Below are 24,341 nucleotides of genomic sequence, written 5' to 3' on the forward strand. Positions count from 1 at the left end.
AATAGATTGCTCAAAATTCAGCACCGTACATACCTTTGGGTATATCTCGTGTTTGATTACTTGAGGGCAGAAGACTCTAAAAAGACATCAAGAGGAGTCGATTCCGCTGCCAAAGAGTGTCAACCAAGCATATGAGCAGATTCTCAACAAGTCTAATAAACATTCGTTTGTTCGGAAAGGCTTTAAATATTATTTTGGCCGCACAACGGCCTTTAACGCTCTCGGAAATGAACGTTGACGTAAATATAGATCACAAATCAGAGTCGATTCACGACCTCGACCTAGAAGAAGAAGGACTTGAAGGTTCGCCTCAGATATTGGTGTGGATTGTTCGTTTCAATCTATCAGGGCAAGGTCTACTTCCTTCACCAAACTGCTCGGGAGTTGTTCCTCGCAGATCTGCCATCATCTACGACTATTCCCAAGGACCTACACTAGCATCACTTTATCACTATCCATAATGCACACCGCACCCTTGCAGAGCCCCTGTGTTCGCTATCTTAACTTCTTCAACTCTGAAGCTAGTCTTGTGACAGATACAACTGCGGAAGCCAGCCCCCACATTGCTAGACACGCCTTCTTGAACTATTCGGCCGAACTTTGGACTCTTCACTTCCGCGAGGTCCATATCAGCAATGACGACGCTACCATAACACGTTCTTGCCTTGAGAATATCTGACCCGGATTCGAGGGCCTATTCAGTGTTGTTCCGAATTTGTTGGCGCGCTGGACGGCATAGACATGTGCGATACCCTGGGTTTTCTATAGGTCTCATGGTGGTATCATATTTTGGACATAGTGCTGTCGCTAAGCTGCTGGTGGATAAAGACGCAGACCTGGAGCCAGCAGATAAATATAGCAGGACACCACTATTTTGGGCTGCAAGGGCTGGGCAGGAGGCAGTGTCAAGTTGCTGCTTGAGCAGGGCGCCAATATGGAGTCAAAAGAGAGATACAGTCTGATATCACTATCCTGGGCTGCAGAGAATAAGTATGGGACAGTTGTCAAACCGTTGCCTGAGCAGAACAATGAAGGATCCCAAATAGTACGTTAGATTTAATATTAGTAACTGGAATAGAGCGAAGCCAGGGAATGATGATGTTTATATACTATTAGAACGTTACCATCAGTTCTTCCCGTCCTTTCCATATACCCCCTTCTGATTAAATTATTCCAGAAAACTCCTCATCTACTTATGCAACTCTGATTCTTCCTTTAGCATAGCCATGCAATTGTTTGGTAGGTCTGTGGCAAATAAAAAAAGGTATGTCTTCCCGAGTTGATCGGGCTCGTTTCAAGGCGACAGACCTAGCTGAAACCGGTTGAACGGGTCCAGTTGCGTGGCTTTCAGGCAGCAGACTCTTAAGAGCACAGAATACTTTAAAATCGCCGCCGCGAGTAGGGAGGGCGATCGACTATAGGGTCGTGTTATGCTTCAAACTGTGAGACCCATAGCCCGCGCTAGCTTGCTTAGCTGAGATAGACAGCTATGATTTTTTTTTTTTTTTTTTTTTTTTTTTTTTTTTTTTTTTTTTTCCCTCACTTGACTTGACAACACGGTGATCCGAAAGAAGAAGGGACGGTCGGAGGTTCAGCATGCTAATTTATATACAGACTTTTCGACGGATGAGTGCTGTTTTCTTTATCAGCCTTAACCAGGGTATATTTGGTTGGTTGCGAATGGCAGTGCTATGCGGTAACATCCACGAGTGGAATGTGATATACGGCGGATCCGGGTTCCCTTCCCAAAGAAAGTGATGCAAGGACCTCAGTTCGGATGGGGCGCGAGGAATTGAACCTGACCCTACTCGAGTGGGACATGCATCAAACGCGCAGGCATCATAATGCGAGGCATGTATGCACAAGCGAAAACGGCCCATCGTTCGTTCTATTAGACCTGGATGTAGTCGGTGCCAATCACGTACCTAGATACCAAGCTAGCTGTGTACCTACCTCGCCCAGGAAAGGAGATAAAGTATGACAAGGATGTTGGTACGTATGAGTTTGGTTATGCTCGTCCGAGGGCCATGGCGTTAAGGGACAAACCGAGTGCCTGTTATAAACACAGCATATTTAAACGTGAGAAAAAGTGTCGTGGTATGCTTGCTGTGGGAAATAGCTCTATTTTTCTCTGCTCACCGAAGAGTCAAGATCCAACCGATCTGTCATCTGCAATTCCCCTAGCAGATTGCTCAGGGTTGGGCTATGGTGCGCGTTGTTTGACTCATCATGTCGGGGGCCGGTCCTGCTCCCTTCCACGGGATTACATCGATCCTGACACCTTCCTGTCCCAAGAGCTATCTGAAAGCAAAGCTCCCGACAACTTTGTGTGGCAGTGTTGATATTAATAGGCGGCGGGCAATCGTTCTGCTCTGTTGCTTCGACAGGATATCTAGAGACAGCCTCACTGAAAGAACCCGCCTTCGTTTGTCCAGTCACCGTCAGAAGATCTCTCTGTGCTCCGTATTGGCTTCCACGACAAGTCGCTCACAGAAGAACAGAAAGGATGGAATGAAGAGCCCGAACGAACGCCTAACTTGGTGACAAATACAAACAAGTAACAGCAGTGCCTTGTGGACATCCTCGATGATAAAGTCTTTATTGCAGATAGTCTAGGTTTCATCACCTCGGAGGTCAAAGGTAGGAGAGCTCTCCCCCCACAGGTTTGTATATGAAACCGCATATTATGAGCTTTTGCTATCAAAAAAGAAAAGAAACATCAAAACAAGTTGTTCGACTACTGTTCAAATATGCTCGAATATGAGAGCATTCGGCACAGGCATAGCGAACTTTCCGGGGTTGATGATATCTTTGGGATATTCCTATCCGGGAGAGACCTTGCCTAGCGCGTATTAAAGCCAAAACCCCTGTTTCTGAATAGGAGAAGGGAATCTGAAGTTTAATCGAACGTTCAATTGTGTGACAAAAACGCCATGAGAAATTTCTGCCTGTCAAGTTATTGATGAAGTAAGCTGGTCGTATGGTCGCTATATTTCTTTGATTGCGCCGTACATTGGAAAATCTTTTCCGTAGATTATGACGTGCCTGTGATAGCTGAGTGTGTTGCTTCTCTTATTGTTTGATCGAAGGAGACCCATGGTTTCTTGTTTCCAGAGATAGATCTATCAGTTAAGCTAAACCCTCTATTGGCTCGCATGGCCATTCATCTCCGGACATTTTCGATGCGGACGTTAACAATTTTTGTTTTTAGTAGAAGGTATCAAGAATAGACCGACTCTGATGAAACGCGCAAAATAGTCGCAGAACGCCGCTTGATTGGCTTAATTTCGTAATGAGATATCGGCATTGGAGAGCATGAAATAAATCCTTTTCGGTTTGTTTTTCGTAGCTGATCATATCATCTTTATCAATCTTAGGGGTAGAGGGTGCGGCGCACCTCATGCCATTGAAGCATATGCAGTCCATTCTGTGCCAGAGCTTCTGAAACGTGATTGACAGTGATCCTGAAAGATCATCAACTCGGAACAGCCGAGAAGCTGGAAAAAATATAGCGATCAGGAGGGGTACATGAGATTTTCCGAGAGGAGCACATCCAGCTGGTTCAGCGATTCATCCCCTGGTTGGTCAAAGGCTGTGGGAAATAAATTATCAGCTGGAAGCAAATCGAGGATCTGCCGCCACATCGAACGTCAAGCATTCTGTAACTACTGCTTAATAAACCTGGAAGAGGTTCGATCGCGTTGGATGTTGGCAGCCAGTCGTGAGCGAAAGGTGCCTGTTGTCATCCTGGGCTAAAAAAATTGCTGGAGGCGAATCAGACTGCACGCCTTACATATATCCAGCGAGACACCCAAGGCTTACCACCGATTTACTGTACGGAGTAGATGTTGGTCGCTTGCTTGCGAAGATCCCAGGAGAAGATTTGATATATATCGTTGGAGATATGGGCTTGCCCTGACTTTCCATAGTTGGAATGTAGTAAGACCCTTGGATTGTCATATCACCAAGCAAAGCCTTTTGCCGGCCATGACAACTTGCGGGCTGAGTTCTACATACCTACACCAGGACGGAAGCCCCCAGAATGGATGTGTTGGACAACAGGACTAACTGGAGACACGCATGTCGGGTTATAATTAACTATCCCAGCATATACTCTGTACAACGGTGTCGATCAGGATTCAGGCTACTTATAAGTTATGCCCGTCGAATGCACTGTGGGATGTTGGGACACACAACGGGGCTTACGGACGCACTGCATATTTTGTGCAGAAACACAGGGGATCTTGATATCCCGACTTCGGTCAGAATGAACACCACCCACACGATGTTGATGGCTAACTAGCTAAACTATTTTTGAAATAGCTACAAGTTGAGGGGGAATGACGGGTGCAATCGAGTCGCTTCCCCTGGCCTAAACTGGCGTCGTCGGGGTGTCGCATCTTTGAAGCCATCGTCATCCACAATGTTCTCATTGGCACGCTGGCGAGGCGGATGACTTGGAGGGGCTCTTCGCGTGTCTTGGCTGGCTTGGAACTGGCGGTTGGTTTGCCCACCGGGATCACGGAGACAGCGAGAGCCTTTGACAGTTGCAAAACCTCCCCGTCCGCCTCGTTCGCCTGCTGGTTGTGGCTGTACACTCCGCATTTTTGTTCAGCCATCATCTGGATTCGGTTCTCGACCCTGATGCCATCTCGCCCTAAAAGTCAGACGTGGTCCAATCAGTATCATTTTTTTCAAGCCCCTTCAAGCCATCTGCTTGGGCTTCGTTGAATTCTAGACGAAATGCACTTTATTTCAGGTACCATGCCCTGTTGGGGGGTTGGAGAGGGGGAGGCAAATTTCTCGAACGATCCTAGGATATACTCATGACCCTCGCACCCCCCCTCCCCTTCTGCCGTCTGGGATTCAAAGAGGAGCTGCTGGGTTCGAGTCTTCACAACCGAGCAGGGTCATGATACATCTCATACCTCACCGTTTGTGTTTGGGTTTCCTTCCTTTACAACCCCAGACATGGTCGCCGTTCATTCGTGTTATAGAGCAACCTTAGCTCTGTACTCATGAGAATTCTGCGTACATTTACTCTTTCTGAAGCTCTGCCGCCCTAATATTAGAGCTTGGAGTTTACCTGGTGAGCTTTTACGTCTTCAGAAGCATCGCACGCTGGCAGCTGTTAACCTAATATCAGTATTCCAGTTCTTGTTACACCTCGTGTCCTAGTTATTTCACCTTGATATATGATCCGTACATAATCTTCGATTTATTCCAGCCCTTATCCTCTTGGCTTTTCCCTGCTGCAAATTGAATCAACAACAGCCGGCGGGGATTTCCAAAGGTTTCTTCCTCTAGCCATGGCTACCGCCGCCGCACAAGCAATGAGCTCTTCTGAACTTCATAGAAAGTTCAGTAATCCGAGACCTTCAATAAATGTGACCGATATTCGACCAGCGGATATATACCCGAGATATGAATCCGAGGAAGAGGAGATATCTGAAGCTGAGGTGTCTGGGCGGACGGAGTCTGTATTTTCCCCCATAGAAAATGACAGCGATACTGGTGTCTCCGAACCTGAAGAGATGGGCTCCGATTCACCCCACTTAGTTCACCAGAACTATACGTCGGAAGACGAATTTCCTTTGCAAATTCCCATTTTCCCAGCCTCAGAAGCAACCATATCTAGAGCCGGTTCAATTAACACCGTCAAAAGGGCCAGCTGTATCACATTGATGCCTCCTCTCCAACCGCAACCGACGAAGCCGATCTCAATGGCCTCATCAACGTCCACGTCAACCTCGCCGCCTATGTTTCCAGCTATCGAGCCAATATTTTCCACTAACCATGCCGCAAAAACGGAAGCTCTTCAATACTTCCGTTCTTTGTATTCCGAGACAGCATCCTCGGATGACGAAGATGTTGCACATACGTCCTTTCTCATTGCAACTCCAGTATCCTTCTATGCGCCAGAAAGTAAACCGCAAATGATATCTATAGAACCTCCAGCTTGCCAAAACTCGAAAGGACGAGCAACAGAAACCGAGCAGAGACGAGAACCTACCAGTATCACAGGTCAAACGTCCCCCAAGAGTAGTCCTAGCAATTTAGGCATGAAAAATCGGATTTCTAGCTTGAAGTTAGGAAAATATAGCAAAAAACGGAGCTCCACCCAGCCAGCCTCTGAGTCAACCTTTCCTATAAAAACTAAATTTTCGAATGCATCCATTCACTCCCTTTCCAATCTAACCTGGCGTTCTGGAAGCGCTCTCTCCTCGAACTCGGAGCCCGAACCCCATTGTTCTGCTGCCTCGACGGAATCGCGCAGTGCAACGCCATTCCCCCAACATAGGCGATCTCTATTGCCATCACCTAGGATGTCAGAGCAGAGGTCTACTAGAAACCGTCACCAGACAACGGAGAGACGAGTCATAAATGAAGCTATGTTTGAGGGAAATACCCGTGGAACAGATGATAGAAGAACTAGTAAGGCCAAAAAGAAGGACATCATACCACCCGTACCCCAGATAACGGGACTTGCGATCTCGTCAGATGTTTCGTCCCCAGGTTCTGTTGAATCATCTCCAAATAGCTTTCCATCCACGCCCTTGCGAGATCCACGACTCACACCCAAACCCCCGTTCCCAACACATGGTGCATCTCGCCGTGGTAGCAGTATTAAAAGCCCGATAAACTCTTCACCATCGCCTATCACTCCAATGGACTTATCTCCCAATTTCCCCTTTCCAGACATACCCAATTCAGACTCATTGCAGACAGCAACGAAAAGAAGAGGCTTCCATGAAAGAACCCACTCGATCAACAGTTTGACAAGTACATCCAGCATGCCAAACTTTGCCTCCCTGGATAATTCTTCACCCCGCTCCGCAACCCGCCGATATAAACAGCGATTTTACCCAGCAGACGATTTCCCATCCGAACGGCATCCGTCACATGAGAGTGTGAATCCAGCCATCTTGAAGGCTAACTCCCGGAACACTTACACCTTTACACCGCGTGGAAGCATATCCACCGCCAATCTGAGCAATTTATCATCAGTATCGACAGCGACCTCGAGATCTAACTCTCCAGCTGATGGTAACAATTTGTCTTGGAATTACCACACAGGTACCTGGAACCCCTCCGAAGCCCCGGGAGCGGACAGCGTAAAAGCTCCGCTGAGGAAGTCGGCGCACTCGAAGGGTATTAAACGTCTGTATGAGACAAGCGAATCCGTCTCTCGTGTAGGGACTAAGGCCTTTAGCGGCCTTGGGTCTATCTTGCGGAAGAAGCACGTTGCGTCTGGCGATGAACGGTGGAGCTGAAATCGGGTGGTTTAAAAGTTATGGCGATTGGAGTTATCACTTTACGTACTACAGTACAGTTATATCAGCGATTATTTTGGGGTCTGGCACCTTACCTGGCTCTATTATTTCTTTTAACTGGGGATTTCTTGCTCTCACTTCCTTGCCTGTTGTTCCTGGCGACCCCCTCTATTTTTCAACCTCCTTACCTCCCTGTTATTGGACGACCCCTTCATTACAAAATTACTCTGATATTTGCCGTCTCTTCCTCTCTCTTGCAAAAATACATCACATCACCGAATCAATCCTTGATCCACCACCGTCCTTATGCACACTATTCCAGACTCTGCCTTACCACATCGGAGTGCCTGAGATCTGTCACTCCTACCTAATACCTCCCACACAGCCCTACACCCCAGATCTATTCAACCCCATGCTGAACCTTCGGCAGGAGGTATCCTCTTTTGAAACAATACTCGTTCCAAAATGACGTTTGCCCAAAGTTTCATCTTCTGTCTTCGTTAACCCTGGTCGAATATGTTTTGGATTTTAGGTTTCCTTTTTTTTTCTTTTTCGATTTCTTGATGTTATTCTTTTCCCCTTCTGTCAGGAACATGTGTATTCATACCCAGGAGCGTGTTGTCTATTGTGGTGATACAGCTGCTTCATTTATTTCACTTAATATTATATTTAGTTAATTATCTGTTCTCGAGTTGATATTGAATAGTAGTTAGTTATATAAATATGAGACTAACTTTCCATACCTCTCTAATTCGAATTTACTCTCTTGGTGTGATGGTGGTGGGGCCGTTCTCAGATTCTCAGATATTAACGTTTGGCACATCTAAAGAATATGTACCTATGAATTCACTAAAGCAATCTCATGGAAGAAATGGGGCGAGGAGATCTGACAGCAGACGAATTTCCTGGACGTGCGAGGATTCGAAAATCAAGCCATTTGAACTTCCACACTATCCGGTCTGAAACTCATCTCGAGCTTTATTTTCTGTTGGGCAGCGGCTACGGCTAGCTCAAGCTTAGCTCTTTTTTCCCTAATGACAACTCCCTGAAGTAGGATCTCGATTCTGATGCAGAATCAACGATTCGCAGAATTGTTCATTACCTCATTACTTCGTGTGGTACAGTATAGGTAAACCCGCATCGAGCCCGCTCCGTTTCCAAAGTCAAACTATGAACCACGCCAACATATAACGCGTGGCTAAACACATCCCGAAAGGTATCGAAAACCTAATCCCCGACATAAAAAGGAAAGAAGAAATAAAGGGAAGAACATCGCCCCCTATGAATCATCTGCCTTCCAGAAAATATTCAGAGCTTGCTGGCTTTCGCTAAGTCGATTTGGCTCCCCAAACATGGGGACCAAGCACAACTCATTTTCTGGTTCGGGAGACCAAGATGGCGGAGACTTCTTTGATGGACACCACTTTATATACTCACCAGATGCTCTATTTTGAACCGTTAAGCATAGTGGGGAGCTAATTTGGGTGATTTGGTAGGAATATGTGTCGATCGGACTGCTTGTATCGTAGATATCGCTATCACGATTGTTATTTCTATTCTTTTCGCAGAGGCGTATTTTTGAAAGGCAGTATGTGCGGAAGAGATACGAGACCCTCGCACATGTTAAAAATGTGGTGTTGTCGGTGTAGTCGAGGATCATGTAGTAGAGTTCATTCGGCAAGCGGCCCTGGGTCTCCGGACCATGAGGCTTTAGGCGGCGGAGTGTAGCGGTTGTGAAGAAGTTCGAGAGCGCCCTGAAGCTTTCTTTGCTCTTCAGTAGTGGAGGAGATATCTGAAGTTTGCCCAACGAAGTGTGGATGGGTGACTCGGGTGACGAAATGGCTGGGCCTTTACAGTTCTCGAATAACTCGAGGGGCTCCGTGTATTTCACCACCGGGATTCCATGCACATCTTCAACGTCAATAAGTATCACGGTTGATAGAGACAGTAAAATGGCTTGGAAGGCAAGTTTTCCTTGCTGAAGCCCAAAGCTGACAGTCTTGTCGACATAGATATGCCTCTGTTGTGGAACTTCCGGAACTAGGCTGACTAGGACATTATCAAACCAATAAATTGTTTCTTCAGGGGCAGATCCTGGGAGATGGCGTGCTAGATGGTATCCAAAGGCAAGCTCGGACGGCCAAGAAGCTTCATTTACTGGGTAGTGATCTGTCGACTCCCCAATTCGAAAGTACACTCTCCCGGATGCAAAAGAGATGATAGCATATCCAAGTTCCCGGAACATGAAATTAAGTGGGGACCACCTGGTGTATTCTTGAGAGATAAGTTGAGAATATACTCTTTTGAACTTGGAAAACGCCAGATCATGAAAGGGACAAAACGAGTCAAGGTCAGTAGATAACCATCTGCTGGGTGAAAGAGGAATTGTGCGATACTGGGTCTCATATTTGCCAAGATCACATTCCAATGCAACCGGCACGGTCGATGGAAACGGTATGAGGTAATGTGCTGCGATTGGGAGGCATGGCCAACGAAAGGAGGGAGCAGAAGGCGCAGCAAAGAATTTGTCACGGTCCTTGGGAAAATTGGTCAGACTGAGGTGTATCGTACGCCCAAAAGATACTACTTGCATGTCTAGATCAACTGTGAAAAGCGCAGAATAGTTGCCGCAACGTTTGGGTGGGAGTGGAGATGGTAAGAGGTAAAGGCCAACCTCCCGAAGTTTCCGCTTTACATACTCGGCGCCACGGGGTTGAGAACTATCCAGGGTAAACACGAAATCTTCGAGTAGTTTCTCCTTCGCAGCATACTCTTGCCGCCTCTCCTTGAGCCAAACTATAGTATCGAAGTAGTCGTTCGGATTAGCCTTTGCCTTCTGTGAATCCTCGGTTTGGCTTCAAGAAAGCTGGCATGTAACCTACTGATATATTCCACCTTATTTGCAGGTATTGTACACAGGATATCTGGACTATATGCGCTGTCAGAATTTGCAGAAATCTTTTGCACGTAGTATCTGCCACGATATACGACGACATAAATCCCTTGCTGACGAGGAGTTTGCCATGAGGTAGGAAGCATGGTGAGCAGTTTCCCGGCTGCAAGGGCTAATGTTGATATGGTCTCAGCGCCTATATAGCCTTTACAACGGTTCCGAGTAACGGGAATCTTCTTCGTTCGCCAAAAGCTAGCGGTCCGTCCCAAAGAATACTTGAGCGAAACTATGCTGTTCTCTGCTTCATAACGAGAAGGGCATTGCAATACAGCACGCAAGGCTTGGCATGTTCCTGTTCATTGCGATAGCGTAGATGCTGCTGGCTTGCCTGCGACGCATAAGTAATAACTAGCTCAGTACGTAAGCTGGGAGTCAGAATAACTTGCGGCTCTTCCGATCTTCCGTTAAGCTTAAAGAGTGAGTCTAACGCGAACTAGTTAGTTAGATGGCCCCACCCTTTAGTTAGTTACTAGTTGATTCTTCGTTACGGCCTCCGACCTGTGAAATGATGAACTTTCCTCTGCAAGGGCCAGCGGCGAGGGTCAGCGGCGGAAGAATTATTTTTTCCCCCACTCTTTCTTTGGCTTCATGATACATTGAGAAAGCCGGCAATTTTCCTCTCTACTCAGCCTTCCAATTCGATGCCCTCACTTTACTCACATACTATGTATGGTAGATCAATCAATGATTCAACATTATGGTGCTATCCCCAGAAAATCGCAACCTTCTCAGTGGCAATGTATTCGACTTTATCAATGTGCGGGAGCGTAGTGTCGACACCCCTTGTGGCTCTACTCATGTTATACGTGTACGGAGTACAGTAGTAGTGTAGTTGTTAAAGATGGTGGGTGCATTCATGATACAATCTCAAACGCTATGATTGTCACAGCTGTCAATAGCCTCACCTCTGCTAGCCGGAGATATTATTGATTGCATTGCGAATTTCTGCGAACCACCTACTGCCATGGCGGAGTCAAATGGTGCCTACAGTTGAACACGCGAAATCGGTGACCTTCTATTTATTCTTTCCAAAAGCTACCCGTGGTATATAGACAGATTCTTAATACGAAGTGACGCAGAAATTTCTCCCTAATGCCCTACGGACATTGTCAGCCAGCAGTTGCTGGCGTCTCCCAACTTCCCAAGGCCCCGTAATGTCCATGGTGTGGTTAGTTGATACAACATGCCTGCAGCACGGCGAGAGGATCAGAACAGTCTCGGCACTGGTGGTGTAAATCAGCTCCAACTACGCCGTACTCCGTACCTACCTGCTTCGGAATAACTGAAATCCACGCGGCCGGACATCGAGTTAATTCGACAACGCACGGAAGGTTTGTTCATGTCATTTAGCTAACATAGCCCTTACCCTAGGATGTTATATTCTTCGCAAATCTGACCAGCTGGCCTACTACTCAGTTTCCGAGCGGGGATAGATAGACCTTCGGCAGATCTCAATCGGACAAGCCATTGGCAACCACAAAAATTTGACACCAAAAGAAGTGCCGAGAAAATCCTCCGTAGTTCGTTGTGATGGAAGTCTGTGGCCACGAGGCGGGCGAACCCTAATGTGAAATAATTGCTAAACTTTAAACTTTGCTTGATTTGTTCAAGTAAACAGCAGGAGATTATTGAGACGTATAACCTGCACGCGAAAAGTGGATTATTATTAGCGTACTGCCGGCGTCAAATTATTGATTGCCACCACACAGTGACGACAGGCAGACCTTTCGTATTAAATATTATTCAATCCACCCTCTCCTATTTTGTATGATAGAGCTGTGCAAAATGCCGGGCAGTGAGTCTTCAAATAATGACAGGGTTTTTGAACCTGAAGAAGTGCCAATCTCATCATGTCAATGGCCTACCTCACCCTCACCTGCGTCACCGTCACCTGCATTATTACCTCCCACAACGCCTGTGACGCCAGCAGCTGCAACGTATGCGGATGATGATTATTCCACCCAGTTGAGTGTCCTGCCTGCTTTTCAAAGCTCCCAATCCACCTCCCAATCCACCTCCCAAACCGCCTCCCAAACCGCCTCCCAGTCCCGCCTACGTATTTCATGGAGTTCAGCAATGGATGAAGCTATGTTGTTGGGGCTGCTTGACGCGAAAAAGGATGGCTGGGAAACAGACAATGGAAATTTCAAGACTTATGGATGGAATATGGCAGTTGAAGCAGTCCGACGTGCCACTTATCAAACTGTCAATAAAAACAATCTCGATAATCGATGGAGGAGTAATAAACATACATGGCAGCTGTGGATGAAACACAAGAATCAGATCTCTGGCTGGACTTGGTGTGCAGATCGTGAGACTTACATTAATGACCCAGAAGTCATGAATGAATATTTCCAACACCATCCAGATATGGTTATATTTCAACATCAGGGGCCCGCGTTCCGAGAGCTGAATGAGCAATTGCTTGATGGTAAACTTGCTACAGGGCAGTATGCAGTTGGTTCTCGAGCTATGAGACGGCAACTCGGTATAGATGATGACTTGTATCCTCCTTCATCCTCTGCGTCAAATTATCTGCCCCGGGTGTCAGGCACCACTGCAGACAGTCCTTCTCCAGAAAGAAAACGTTTGAGAAAGGGAAAAAATGAGGCATACGCTGAACCAATATTAGGGCTTGGTTCAGTGTTGCGAGAAATGAATAAGGAGATTCTTAATGCCTTACGAGAGGTCCCTGAGAAGGCTCCTGAGAAAGCCACTAGATTGTTTCTGCAAGAAGTAAATGAAATACTTCCGGAGGATTGGAAGGATAGTGATGAGGTCATTCCATATCGGCGTTATGCTGCAATTCTACGCATTTTTGCAAGCAATCCTGCAATGGCTCAGGTTTATCTGGGATTCAGTAATAGCTCGAAGGAGCAGCGATGTGCTTTTATAATGGATATACTTGAGGAGTAGGGGGGGAAAAAGTAGGGGGAATGTGGGTGAAAAGTAGGGTGGTTCGATGAAGATCTTTGTACTGTAACTTACATAGTCAATCATAGTAGTTATAGAACAACATTCTAAGCCGAGTGGAGTTGGTTGACAAATCCAGTCCCGAAGAATCGGGCTTGGCAGGCGAAATCCTGGGTTCATCATTGTTCCACGAAGATTCGCTCTTTATGAAGCCATGAAGAGGTGCGTTTATCGAACCCTGTTTGCCTCTCTGGCCTCAATGGTTGTCAATCCGAAAGGCATTGGATTTGAACTACGAGATATACGCAATTTTTTTTTCCCTCTCCAACGCTAAATTACCCTGAAAAGCACGCAAACTAAAAATTCAATGGCAGTTCCACATAAAAAGCTTTAACATGTTGTCATACAAAGTTCTTAGGTCCCTTGGACCAGCAGAGCATATAACTATCAATAGGCCGAACGCTGGATATCGTTTTCCTCTTTTCCTCCCATATTCCTTTTAATTTTGTTGTTCTTCTTATTTTAATTTTTTGATTCACCTCGTCCTCGTCGCAAACCATACACACATCTAATGCATCAGTTTCGACGGCTCTATAAAAGAATTTTGCGTATTGCCAATGGAACCCACAAAGTCAATCGTTATCATCGGCGCTTCATGGGCCGGGGTTAAAACAGCGCACGCCATCCTGAAAAGCATTCCAGATGTGAGGGTCATCCTAGTAAACCCTTCGTCAAAGCATTTCTTCAACATCGCTGCTCCCCGCATCCTAGCAAAACCAGAAGCATTCAACCCGGATCAGTATATTCACTCCATTCCGGAATTATTCCAGGAGTACGATACGAAACTCGTCTCGTTTGTCCAGGGAGCCGCAAGATCAATAGACGTGGATGGGAAAACTGTCACCGTCGCTGCCACAGGATCTGAAGACATGGAACCTGAAGACTTGGTCATCTCCTTCGATTATCTTGTTATAGCTTCTGGAAGTACTACTTCCGCAACTATGGGCCAAGACAGCATTCTTGCACCCTTTAAAACAACCGGGTCAGATGATATCCAATCCACCATTGAGCAAACGCAGAAGACTATAGCAGAAGCCAAATCCATAATCATTGGAGGAGCTGGTGCTGCTGGTGTTGAATTTACCGGAGAGCTGGGGGAAGCATTCCAAGACAGAAAGGACAAATCTATCACCCTTTTAACACAGACAGATCGAATTCTACCTGACCTGAAACCTGCAGTCAGCAGGAAAGCAAATGATATCCTATCCAACCTAGGTGTCAACGTTCGTACATCCGCCATTGTCACTAGCGCTTCGCAAGATTCCTCCTCAAAAAAATGGGCTATAACATTGGGCAGCGGCGAGACACTCACCGCGGACGCATACATCGCAACTACAGGCGTCATTCCAAATAGCGACTTCGTTCCCACAGACCTAAAAACAGGCGAGGGGTGGGTTCCGGTTGATGCCGAATTCCGCGTCCAGAAGAAAGACGGGAAACATGGTGAGAAATTGCCCATTTACGCGGTTGGTGACATTACTACTCATACGCCTCGCATGTTGTTGACAATTGCCGGACAAGTCCCTATTCTAGTCGGCAATCTCAAAGCAGACATTGAGAAATCAGAAGGGAAGAGGCCCCAGTATTCAACGAGTGACAAAGTCCTCATGCTCGTGCCAATTGGCGCGCGGACGGGGACGGGCCAGCTTTGGTTCTTTGTTGTATGGGGATGGCTTGTCGCGCTCCTGAAAGGAAGGGATTATTTCCTCTCTAGGGCTAACGCTGAACTGAGGAGTTGATAGGGGATTGTCTCTGTCTTTTCCCCAACCCCGGCCTTCATAATATGCATGCAATCCCCTGTCGACCTCTTCCGGTTCCATCAACAATGGCAGTTTATTATATTCCTTTATTATGTGGTGGTTGTGTCGCCGGACTGGCTTTGTTCGCTTCTTGTAACTCAATAGATACTATTCCCTTTGTTCAATCACCGCCTTGTGCCCTTGTTATCTTTTAATATCATTATTATACATAATGCAAAAAACATACTCTATATTGGTTCTTTTTAGCGGACCTCTTAACCCCATTGACTCCAAAGAAAGAAAATGGTACCCATTCCGGAAATAGGGGAGTTAACATCCGCGGTCATCCTTACAGTCTCTACTAAATATAGACCAGTGTTCAACTAATCTTAACTTTTTTCTCTCTTGATTATTGCCATAATCTTAGTTAAAGAGAGTATTACACAGATAGCTGCTGAAAAGTCTAGTATTAGAGATCTTCAATATCTATCATAAGATAAATGGATAAATGTCAAGAATGTAAAAAAAATCCTTTATCAGCTGGTATTTTTATGTGTAAGAGCTTGTATAACTACACCATGTGAAAAATTCTAGTGCCGATGTGATGTTCTGTATGCGAACAAAATCTCAGATAGGGATGACTGTTGGCATTTATCTACATACACCATTATGCAACAATATAGCTTTCCGCGATCTAGGATATGAAAACAGTGCGTAGGTGATAGGAAAATGCACAAAACCAACACCAGCCTTGAACGGCACAGTTCGCTCCTCTAAATGGGCAAACGCACCCACGCATCTCCCGTGTCTCAACGTTCAGATATGCTGTGCAATCCTCCATCCTGTCAACATTCCTAGCTGGCCACGGACGGAAACCCTTATTACTCCGTACTGTCCTATGTACATGTACAACAAGGAAAGGGAAAAAGAGATAAGAAAAGAAAAGAAAAGAAAAGACTTAAAAACAAAATAAGAAATAAGAAATAACAAATAAACAATTGCATTACTTTTCAGGGGATCCAGGGGCTGCATATCTGGGGAGCACATATGTCTAACTGTATATGAACTGTACTTAGGTACAGATAATATATCCTGCAATGTAAACTCAACTGCATACGTGAGGATAAGTAAAGGAGTTTTGGTATAAAGTCGGTCATACCCTAGGTATAGTACAAACAAATCACTACATCTTGTTCTGCTTGGTTTGATGTATATCAGGACGATATACGGAGGACAGAGTACCAACGTGTACAGCAAAGTCCAGTCCAGATCTCACAAGAGTTGATTCAGACTGCCATTGCATAGTGTTTGGGAAAAGTAAATAGGAGAACACACATAGTCAGCGGGTGCTTGCACACGTCGTGTTGGTTCCTCACTAAAGCCTAGATATAACTAATATTGCGACGAAGCCCCATACAGGACGAAACTCGTTTCTTCCATTTATAGATATCTGAATCTTATAATCTCTATCTGGATAAATGCAACATTTGCCATGTACAGGATATAGACATGAGCCTCCTAGCATAGACCACCGCGCGTGGTGATAACGACCCGAGAATGCAAGATCATGGGATTCGAACATGCGTCATTCTGCATATGTTGTCAGTCGCGTGTTCTAGAATATGATTCGGTCTAAAATATGCGTGTAAAGTTTGGTAAGTCTTATCACAAAACAAACACCAGCCAATGTAGATTATAGCCATTCGCTTTACCTTCCAATGGATAAATAGACATACTAATTAGAACAGGATAGGCTACAACATCAACGACACCCCCTGCTATCACCACTACCTTCACACTCACCAAAAACAACTGCAACAACAGGCGCAACGGGGGCGGCACAAGGGAGGCGGCAGCATTTAGCAACTATGTATCAAGCCACGGCAGCCAGCCAACCACCATTAGTGCCATAGGGGAAACAAAAAAAGAAAAATTGGTTGATTGAGAAATATAAGAAGGGGCCAAACAGGATAATGCAGGGAAACCACCTGTATCACATTGTGTCACGTCGCTGTTCAGCAGCTTCTGTAGCATCCGAATCCGACTGAGAGGTTGCAGTCGTCGATCTTGTCACACCAGAACTCTGAAGTTTGTGGTCGAGCGCTCTTCTCTCTTCGTCTGCTGCATGTGGAGTGACTATCGCAACTTCCTCTCCAAAGTTTTTGGCGATTTCTTCCAACGTCAGACGGGCGGTTTCGGGGAAGAAGAAGTAGATAACTATTCATTCGTGTCAGCACGCTCTTTATGCTATGCGCTAAATGATTTTAATTGGGTGTGGGCCGACTGATAAGATGTTCGTCAGCTAGAATGGATATCCTAACTTACCCGGGATGAAGAATGCAGACCAGCAAATAATAACGAGATAGTACTTCCAGCCTACGTTGGCAAATCCTATTGGAGCGGTTTGGAGAAGAATGATCGTCGCTGCGCAATCGTTAGTAAATGAGTTTGCTAAGGCTGTATGAGTTTGTGTATCCTCAAGTGCCTGCTTACATGCGAACTGGCCGAAGAGGGAAAAGCCCATCCCAATTGGACGAATCTCCGTGGGAAAGATTTCAGACACGTATAGGTACATGGTAGTGTCACAGAAGGTACTGAGATGAGTGATTAGTTGATAAGTTTCACGAAGGACCACGACAAACTCACCCTTGGAACGCGAGATACAAAAAGATGAAGAAAATCCCCAAACCATTGCCAACTCGATTGAGTGTGCCGGCATACTTGGCGGTCATGGCTGCTAAGCATGATGTCGTCACGACGATCCCGATGAAACCAACAAGAAACATGCCTCTTCGAGAGTTTACTTTATCATGCAACCATGCTCCGCCAGGGTTATAAATAAGGCCTGCGGTGGTTAACCATAGTGCGCTAAGGAGAAGCGGCATATGGCCGGTCATGCCTAAGTTTTGATACAGCAGTACTGCATAGTTATTCTAAACGCGGCGTTAGCAATGAATCGTAGCTACCGAGCAAGTTTGCCATGTGTGGTGAAACTCACAATAATGAGGGGGCCGCCAAACTCTGCACCCCACTGCGTCAAAAACCCGATGGTCATCCGCTTTCTGTAAGACTTTTTCTTGAACACGGCAGTCCACACACCATGGCCTGTTGTAGCAAGCTTTTCGGCTTCAAGTTTGAGCTGTTCTTTGGTCTGGATAAATTCCTCCTTCGCCACTAAGTTGTCTGGATCTTCTTTTGACTGCCGTAGTCGTCGAATGACCTCCCAGGCTTCATCAAGTTTCCCTTTTGATATTAGCCACCTGGGCGATCTTGGAAGCCAAGGGGACCCTATCAGCAAAACTAGGGGGCTTAGAGTCTGCAAACACAGAGGGAACCGCCAGGCGAAAGTGGGGCTTTTTGCTGTTGCAAAGTAACACCCATAACCAACCCAGCTGGAGAGCATGTAGCCGAAGACCAAGAATATTGGATGGTGTCCCACCAACCAGCCACGTACAAAGGGGCTCGACATCTCTGCGAGATACATTGGACAGACGGTGACGAGAATTCCAATTGCAGTACCAGAGACAAATCGACCGGCTTGAAACATCCTACCTCTAAAGTTAGCTTTGAGCTGTCACCGCTGCCAAATAGTCAGCCATACTTCAAGTTAACCGCTGCTCCCTGTAGAGCACCACCTAGTACAGCTAAGAACGACCCAAGTTGGATATTCGCTTTGCGACCTACGGCTTCGCAAGACCACATCATAAACAGAGACCCAACAGCGCCTCCAGCGCTAAAGACTCCGTTCGCAGTAGCAATCGCATTGGTCGTGACCGTGGTATAACCAGGCTGGCCCTGCAATGGGAGCTTGAAAAAATCGTACCAGCCAGGTTGACCGATAGTGCTGCCTATGACAGACGCACAGTAGCCATATGTCTAAAGGATATCCGAAGCAGAGTGGTTAGCTCAAGCCAGCGTTGAAAGTACAGTGAAGCGCTAGGATACCAGGGAAAGACAATATCACGTACGAAGGACCCTAGAGAAACGAACACTATCACTAATCGATTATATCGACTAGTTTGTGCTCCGAAATTTGCCATATTGAGCCCAAGGTTGAAGAGATCAGTGATTAGTGAAGTTGGAGTTAGTGGGAGGGAGAAGGAAAGGTCTTAAAACTTAAATACCATGAAAAAGGGGAGAGGAGTGGGGACAAGAACAAGGAAGAAAGCCAACAGAAAAAAAGCCCGAGAGGTCCACTCAAAGAAAGGTGAAGAACAATGTTCTAGGGAATAATAAGGACACAGGCAATTGTAGACTGTTTTAAAGGATCAAGCAGGTTGAGATGTAGTACGGGATATGTCTCTCCTGCTTGTGCTCTGCAATACCCGAGCAGCGCTTCAAGATCACCATGCCAGGGACCAAAGAAAAAAAAGAAAAAGGAAAGGAAAAACGAGAATGAGATGTTCTCAGAACCCGATGTGAGAACCATTTGGAATGCACGAGAGGAAGACAGATAATTGATGAAAAGAAGCTGGCAGTATCGAGCTATACATTTCGCAACATTAGACTTGGCTGGTAAGACCAACCATCCCCAAGAATAGCAGGGAATCCTATAGGTAGACCGATTTGGAAATGAAAAGGAAATCCTAGTAACTGTCAGAAGTTACAAGATACATGGTCATCAAAGCCACGAGTTTCTGTGTAATCAATTGTCAGCCATTGCACCGCCTTGGGATATATTCCTTTACCGCGCAAGCCTGGACCACCATATCTCCATACCGCCAACCTGGGTGGAAATTCTCAATTGAATATTCACAAGAGAAGAAAGAAAATGAAAGAAACGGAAAGAAAAAACAAAGAGAAGAGAAGAGCTTCAAAGAAAGTCTTCAATTTTTTTCGTGTTTTAAGTTTCCGATGCAGTGAGGACTTGGGCCCCTTTTTTGCATATCGTTCCCTAACTTCACTTGTACCTGGACCATGTTCATCGGTGGTTTTCCCGGGCGCGGGAGGTAGAAACGGCATCAAGCAATTTGCCAGCATCGCCTGAGGAGGTTTGCAGTCTATACATACGCCAGTCAACGTATCTATCTGTTGCCTTGGCCGAGCTGATTGATCGCTGGCTAAATATCGGCGACGGAACCGCACACTATGCCAAATTAGCCAGGACAGATGCCCCCGCCAGTCAGATCATAACTTTTGGATAGACCGACGGCTAGAGTAAGTGGGAAGCAATGCTCTAGCTATCTGCCAACCCGCTTGAATCTATTTGTGGGAAGCCTGACAATTGCAATGTCGGTGATGTTTTTGTCTTGCACCTGATGACTCAGCAGCTCAGCCCCTAAACTTTCCGGTTGGCTTGAACCAAGATCATCCAAACCACAGGAGCATTGCCGACTCGCGATCGTTCGCATTATTTCCGTCGTTTATTTTCCAAACCCCTTTGATTCCCGGAAATAAGCTGCATTGTGACTTTCCGGAACTCTCCGAGTATCAGAGGCTGTTGGGTTACCTGAGTTTGTGATACTCGCGTGGTCTGATAGCGTGGGTGATGTTGGGCTTGGATCAAGCGAAAATCTGCAGCTTAGCCCTTTACCGCCGATTTATATCGGGAACAGCAGTCTGGAAATGAATATCGTGTTTAATACTAGCATGATGGTCTCGTCGTTGGAGATGATTTCTTCCGTTCGCCAGATTTTTTTTTTTTTTTTTTTTTTTTTTTTTTTTTTTTTTTTTTTTTTTTTTGCTGAGCTACCCGTTATATGGAAATGCACATGCTGGGGATGTAATTTTCCCCGTTCTACGGAGTCTATCCACCCCCGATTTGGCCATATATTTATGTGGCATTTATCAGTGGCTGGTAGAATTATTCCTTCTTGAACTAATTGAGAATCGAAGAATGCCTCCATCTACGATTATCTGTGGTTTTCGACGGTGCAAAACCGAATAACAGAACCCTCAACGCATTCAATCACACCATTGCTTTGTTATCTAACGGGCTAACGTGACAGGTCTCTGAGCATAATGCCGTTATATACGGGAGAGGTCTCTTGCAAAACTCGTGGCAAGAAGTACTCTTTTGCTGTAGAGATAATTCGAATAATGGGATTATTACCACAATAAATGTTCTGCAATCATCCTCTCGCTTGGAGCACGCCTCAGGGCATTTTAATCACCTCCTAGGGAACAAATCTCACCACTCATTCATCATCAATCTTGGAGAGCCTGCTCGAGTATATAAAGGTATTGAGAGTGTCATTGTTTTGAATCGAAACCAGCATGTAGCCTGGGCCTGATTCCCTTGTGTCACACCATGATGTTGCACATAGTGGGATTGTACGACATTAAGACAAACCTCAATCTCGATTTTTAGTTCTCCCACTCTTAATATATCTCATCGACCACAAATATATATCATTGCCAAAGAACAAACGCCTGCAACCATGGCCCAGACATCGCCATTCGACACCCCCTTCGACGAGCTCCCAAACCCTCGCCAGGTATGGGTAGGCACGCCGGGGAGCCCGGAGGAAGGGATGGGAAAACTTTCCCTTTTGACTCCAGCAGTCGTCTCCGAAGCAGCAGCAGAAATCAAAACAGGCATGCGAGTGACCCTTGGTTGGGAGATGACGAAGCTTGAACTAGCAAATCTAAACCGACAACCGTGCCAGCATCATATCATCTCCCTTCTAAACGGTCTTGCCTTTGATGATGTTTACATCATGAACCCTCGTGCGTTACCTAACAAGTGGCATGTCTTTGTTGAGAGTACCTTTTAGTTAACAGGTGTATAAGAACAAAGCAGCCAGTGGGACGGGCTACGTCATTTTTCGCAATCAGTGACTGCCACCGATGGCAAGGCCGCGGAAAGAGTTTTCTATGGAGGAACAACTGCCAGTGAAATACTCAATCGATCAAACGATCGCATCGGGATGCAATACTGGGCTCGTCAAGGAATTACAGGTAGGGCTCCCCACATTCTTTGACGCGGTCTATATATAGCATTGTGATAATTCGCAAAAGCGTTCCTAACGTACTTCTTTTCGCCTCTTACTTTAGGCCGTGGGGTTCTCATTGATTATGCCTCCTACGCCTCAAAGAAAGGGATTAAATATAGCACCTTTTCAACCCATCAAATCAGCCTATCGGATATCTTAGAGATCGCTGCTGACTGTAACCTGACATTCAAACGTGGGGATATTCTATTTATTAGGATCGGGGTGACCAATGAGTGGGACAATGTGATGACCGATGATCAAAAACGGGCATACTCGGTGAATCCGAAGCCGGAACATGCGGGCGTTGAAGCTACTACTCAAATGCTCCGCTGGCTATGGGACACTGGATTCTCTGCCGTTGCAGGTGATGCTATCAGCTGGGAAGTGAGTGCGTTTCTGATCGTTAAGCAGATCTACAACGGCCTTGTTTATAAGGGTAAATAAATATGCGTATGATCTCTTGGCTGACATGGTGTATTCCGCTTCCAGGTCTATCCTCCGCAGAACCCAGATATCTTCCTGCACGAGTATCTGCTTGCAGGCTGGGGAGTTCCAATCGGTAAGCAAACCAAGGATTCATGATCTATAGATCTACCCTGTTTATTTGGTTTGGAGCATCACCACGTCCCTGGGTTTGGTGAAGATGCTAACCTTACTTACCATATAGGAGAGCTTTTCGACCTCGAAGCACTATCACGCACCTGCCATGAACTGGGCAGATGGACCTTCTTCCTCTCGTCAGTGCCCCTTAATATGCCTGGTGGCGTTTCTTCGCCGCCAAACGCAATTGCAATTTTCTGATCGGGGTTGTCTAAATGAACATCCTCGATGGTGTGTTTCATCGCTTTAAATTGAAACGGGTCATACAGAAACGGGAAGAGAATGCAGAGTAATTTGATAAGCTTTCGGCTCCACGACCCCTTTTTTATCGAATTTCTAATATCCAATTTTCATGAGCTTTTCAGGATCTCCATTCTCCTTATCTGCATCTTCCGAAGAATTATTGGCTACTCACAAATGATTTGACTTACACTTTGAGTTTACTTTCGGAGAGGGATAGTAATCCTAACAATTATACGGCAGTTTCGGGATATTTTTTACCCTCACTAAGTTGACTTGAGTGTTGATACCATCCATATTAGTCCGCGTTCTCTCCGCGTCTCCCACCCTTCTTCACCTGAAAAGATTAAAGCAAGATTTCCAATCTCCTCCCTACAAGCTTGAACGAGTATACACAGTATCAAACTACTGTTACTCTAAACCTTACGCAGCTGCACACTTCTCAAATCGCCAACCTCCCCCTATGACTTAGCCCCGCCCTACACCATCAGCTGCAATCCAATATACCGAAGCCGCAAACATGTATATTGTAAATCTACTTATCAAAAGGAAATAGTATGCGTAGCGCATAGCCTTTATATCATCCGGTCCCCACAGTACATCTGTTGTGGCTGAGCCCACAGCATTTAATAAGACGCTCAATATGCAATAGTTGCTCTTAATTACAACAACTCTCTTATCATCAGATATACATCTCCAGTACGCCCGCGAATTAAACCCACCCACGCACGCGTCTCTTCCTTCCCAGAACCCTGCCAGTGATTTTGTAGTGATTTTGTATGAGCTGTACATACCCGACCAAAAAACAAGGTGTCACAAGCATAAAACCCCAACTATGAAAACTATCGTTTTATATGAGTATTATAAATCATCTACTATACGTGTAATGTACTGTACATGGAGACACCTAGGTATCTTGTACAGTCCATACCCAGCAAAGTACAGTACAGGCTTGCTTTATCCCGCACGCTAGCCCAACGGTTTCAGAGGACGCCCACCTGGTTGGTGCATTTTCAAATATCTACCTATATAGTTGTTACCATCCAGCCTGTCTGGGCTGGCTATGCAACAAAATTTCGGATTGACCGGACGACCTGGGCTTGATGCCGTTTTCATCAAACTATAACCAATTTTCTTGGGAGGGACATGCCATGACCCCTCCGCTCGGGTATGTCGATGGAGTTTCGAATGGAAGGGCTGGGAAAGGGCGGCAGTTAAGTGGATGGGGAAAACGCTGGTTCATGTATATCATATATATATATAAATGGATAGACAGATTGTGTCAGTTGTTTAGGAGTCAGCCCTAGGCCCCTAGCCCTATAATGAGAATGGATAAACACATGAGAAACCAACTCTATTATAAGTGGCGGAGTATTTGTTCGGATAACAGGCATGAGTTGCAGGATAAAGAAAGTAAAAAGATGTCTTTGGCACAATATTGCATTTGGATGCACATGGCATATATGTATCTATGATGTTATGAGTGCTGTCAATTGCTTTCTCAAGTTGGCAAGCAGAAAGATACCGATACCTAGGGACTCGCTCGCATCTTGCTCAGTCAATTATTCTATGCTAGGTAGAAATGTCCCTGTAGATTCTCACCAGCAGTAACACATAAATAACTCCT

At 45.8% G+C, this 24,341-nt stretch overlaps 8 protein-coding genes across 11 annotated transcripts; 5 read left to right on the forward strand and 3 right to left on the reverse strand.

The window, feature by feature from the left end:
• Positions 1 to 131: 131 nt before the first annotated feature.
• Positions 132 to 461, forward strand: BDBG_16384 (uncharacterized protein; the record flags this gene model as incomplete). Its single annotated transcript, XM_031724347.1, has 1 exon — positions 132 to 461. One exon carries the CDS (start codon positions 132 to 134, stop codon positions 459 to 461), a length of 330 nt encoding a protein of 109 aa, XP_031576485.1.
• Positions 462 to 3,189: 2,728 nt separating this feature from the next.
• BDBG_01470 (uncharacterized protein) lies at positions 3,190 to 8,020 on the forward strand. Its single transcript, XM_002628516.2, has 2 exons — positions 3,190 to 5,089; positions 5,147 to 8,020. Exon 2 carries the CDS (start codon positions 5,310 to 5,312, stop codon positions 7,272 to 7,274), a length of 1,965 nt encoding a protein of 654 aa, XP_002628562.1. The 5' UTR covers positions 3,190 to 5,089; positions 5,147 to 5,309; the 3' UTR covers positions 7,275 to 8,020.
• Positions 4,053 to 4,605, reverse strand: BDBG_01469 (uncharacterized protein; the record flags this gene model as incomplete). The annotated part of the gene is made up of 1 exon (XM_031720347.1): positions 4,053 to 4,605. One exon carries the CDS (start codon positions 4,603 to 4,605, stop codon positions 4,324 to 4,326), a length of 282 nt encoding a protein of 93 aa, XP_031576486.1. The 3' UTR covers positions 4,053 to 4,323.
• Positions 5,543 to 10,590, reverse strand: BDBG_01471. 2 transcript variants are annotated; one of them, XM_031720348.1, is made up of 3 exons: positions 10,157 to 10,590; positions 8,018 to 10,070; positions 5,543 to 7,930 (listed from the first exon to the last, which is right to left on the reverse strand). In XM_031720348.1, the coding sequence occupies exons 1-2, from the start codon at positions 10,311 to 10,313 to the stop codon at positions 8,554 to 8,556; spliced, it is 1,674 nt and encodes a 557-aa protein (XP_031576487.1). In that variant the 5' UTR covers positions 10,314 to 10,590; the 3' UTR covers positions 5,543 to 7,930; positions 8,018 to 8,553. The 2 variants fall into 2 exon arrangements, with proteins under 2 accessions (XP_031576487.1, XP_002628563.1); XM_002628517.2 differs by having other exon boundaries at positions 7,474 to 10,070.
• A 1,363-nt stretch (positions 10,591 to 11,953) lies between these two features.
• Positions 11,954 to 13,302, forward strand: BDBG_01472 (uncharacterized protein). Its single transcript, XM_002628518.2, has one exon. It carries the CDS (start codon positions 11,995 to 11,997, stop codon positions 13,141 to 13,143), a length of 1,149 nt encoding a protein of 382 aa, XP_002628564.2. The 5' UTR covers positions 11,954 to 11,994; the 3' UTR covers positions 13,144 to 13,302.
• A 49-nt stretch (positions 13,303 to 13,351) lies between these two features.
• BDBG_01473 lies at positions 13,352 to 15,459 on the forward strand. Of its 2 annotated transcripts, XM_031720349.1 has the most exons (2): positions 13,374 to 14,643; positions 14,722 to 15,450. In XM_031720349.1, the coding sequence occupies exons 1-2, from the start codon at positions 13,758 to 13,760 to the stop codon at positions 14,937 to 14,939; spliced, it is 1,104 nt and encodes a 367-aa protein (XP_031576488.1). In that variant the 5' UTR covers positions 13,374 to 13,757; the 3' UTR covers positions 14,940 to 15,450. The 2 variants fall into 2 exon arrangements, with proteins under 2 accessions (XP_002628565.1, XP_031576488.1); XM_002628519.2 differs by having other exon boundaries at positions 13,352 to 15,459.
• A 75-nt stretch (positions 15,460 to 15,534) lies between these two features.
• On the reverse strand, positions 15,535 to 20,389 carry BDBG_01474. Of its 2 annotated transcripts, XM_002628520.2 has the most exons (7): positions 18,908 to 20,389; positions 18,541 to 18,815; positions 17,938 to 18,487; positions 17,586 to 17,872; positions 17,433 to 17,533; positions 17,265 to 17,363; positions 15,535 to 17,156 (listed from the first exon to the last, which is right to left on the reverse strand). In XM_002628520.2, the coding sequence occupies exons 1-7, from the start codon at positions 18,977 to 18,979 to the stop codon at positions 16,933 to 16,935; spliced, it is 1,608 nt and encodes a 535-aa protein (XP_002628566.1). In that variant the 5' UTR covers positions 18,980 to 20,389; the 3' UTR covers positions 15,535 to 16,932. The 2 variants fall into 2 exon arrangements, with proteins under 2 accessions (XP_002628566.1, XP_031576489.1); XM_031720350.1 differs by having other exon boundaries at positions 17,938 to 18,815.
• Positions 20,390 to 20,626: 237 nt separating this feature from the next.
• On the forward strand, positions 20,627 to 23,431 carry BDBG_01475 (uncharacterized protein). The gene is made up of 5 exons (XM_002628521.2): positions 20,627 to 21,608; positions 21,672 to 21,839; positions 21,936 to 22,258; positions 22,364 to 22,433; positions 22,542 to 23,431. Exons 1-5 carry the CDS (start codon positions 21,320 to 21,322, stop codon positions 22,673 to 22,675), a joined length of 984 nt encoding a protein of 327 aa, XP_002628567.1. The 5' UTR covers positions 20,627 to 21,319; the 3' UTR covers positions 22,676 to 23,431.
• Positions 23,432 to 24,341: the final 910 nt, after the last annotated feature.

This window comes from Blastomyces gilchristii (assembly GCF_000003855.2).
Source record: "Blastomyces gilchristii SLH14081 genomic scaffold supercont1.2, whole genome shotgun sequence".
Taxonomy (NCBI): domain Eukaryota; kingdom Fungi; phylum Ascomycota; class Eurotiomycetes; order Onygenales; family Ajellomycetaceae; genus Blastomyces; species Blastomyces gilchristii.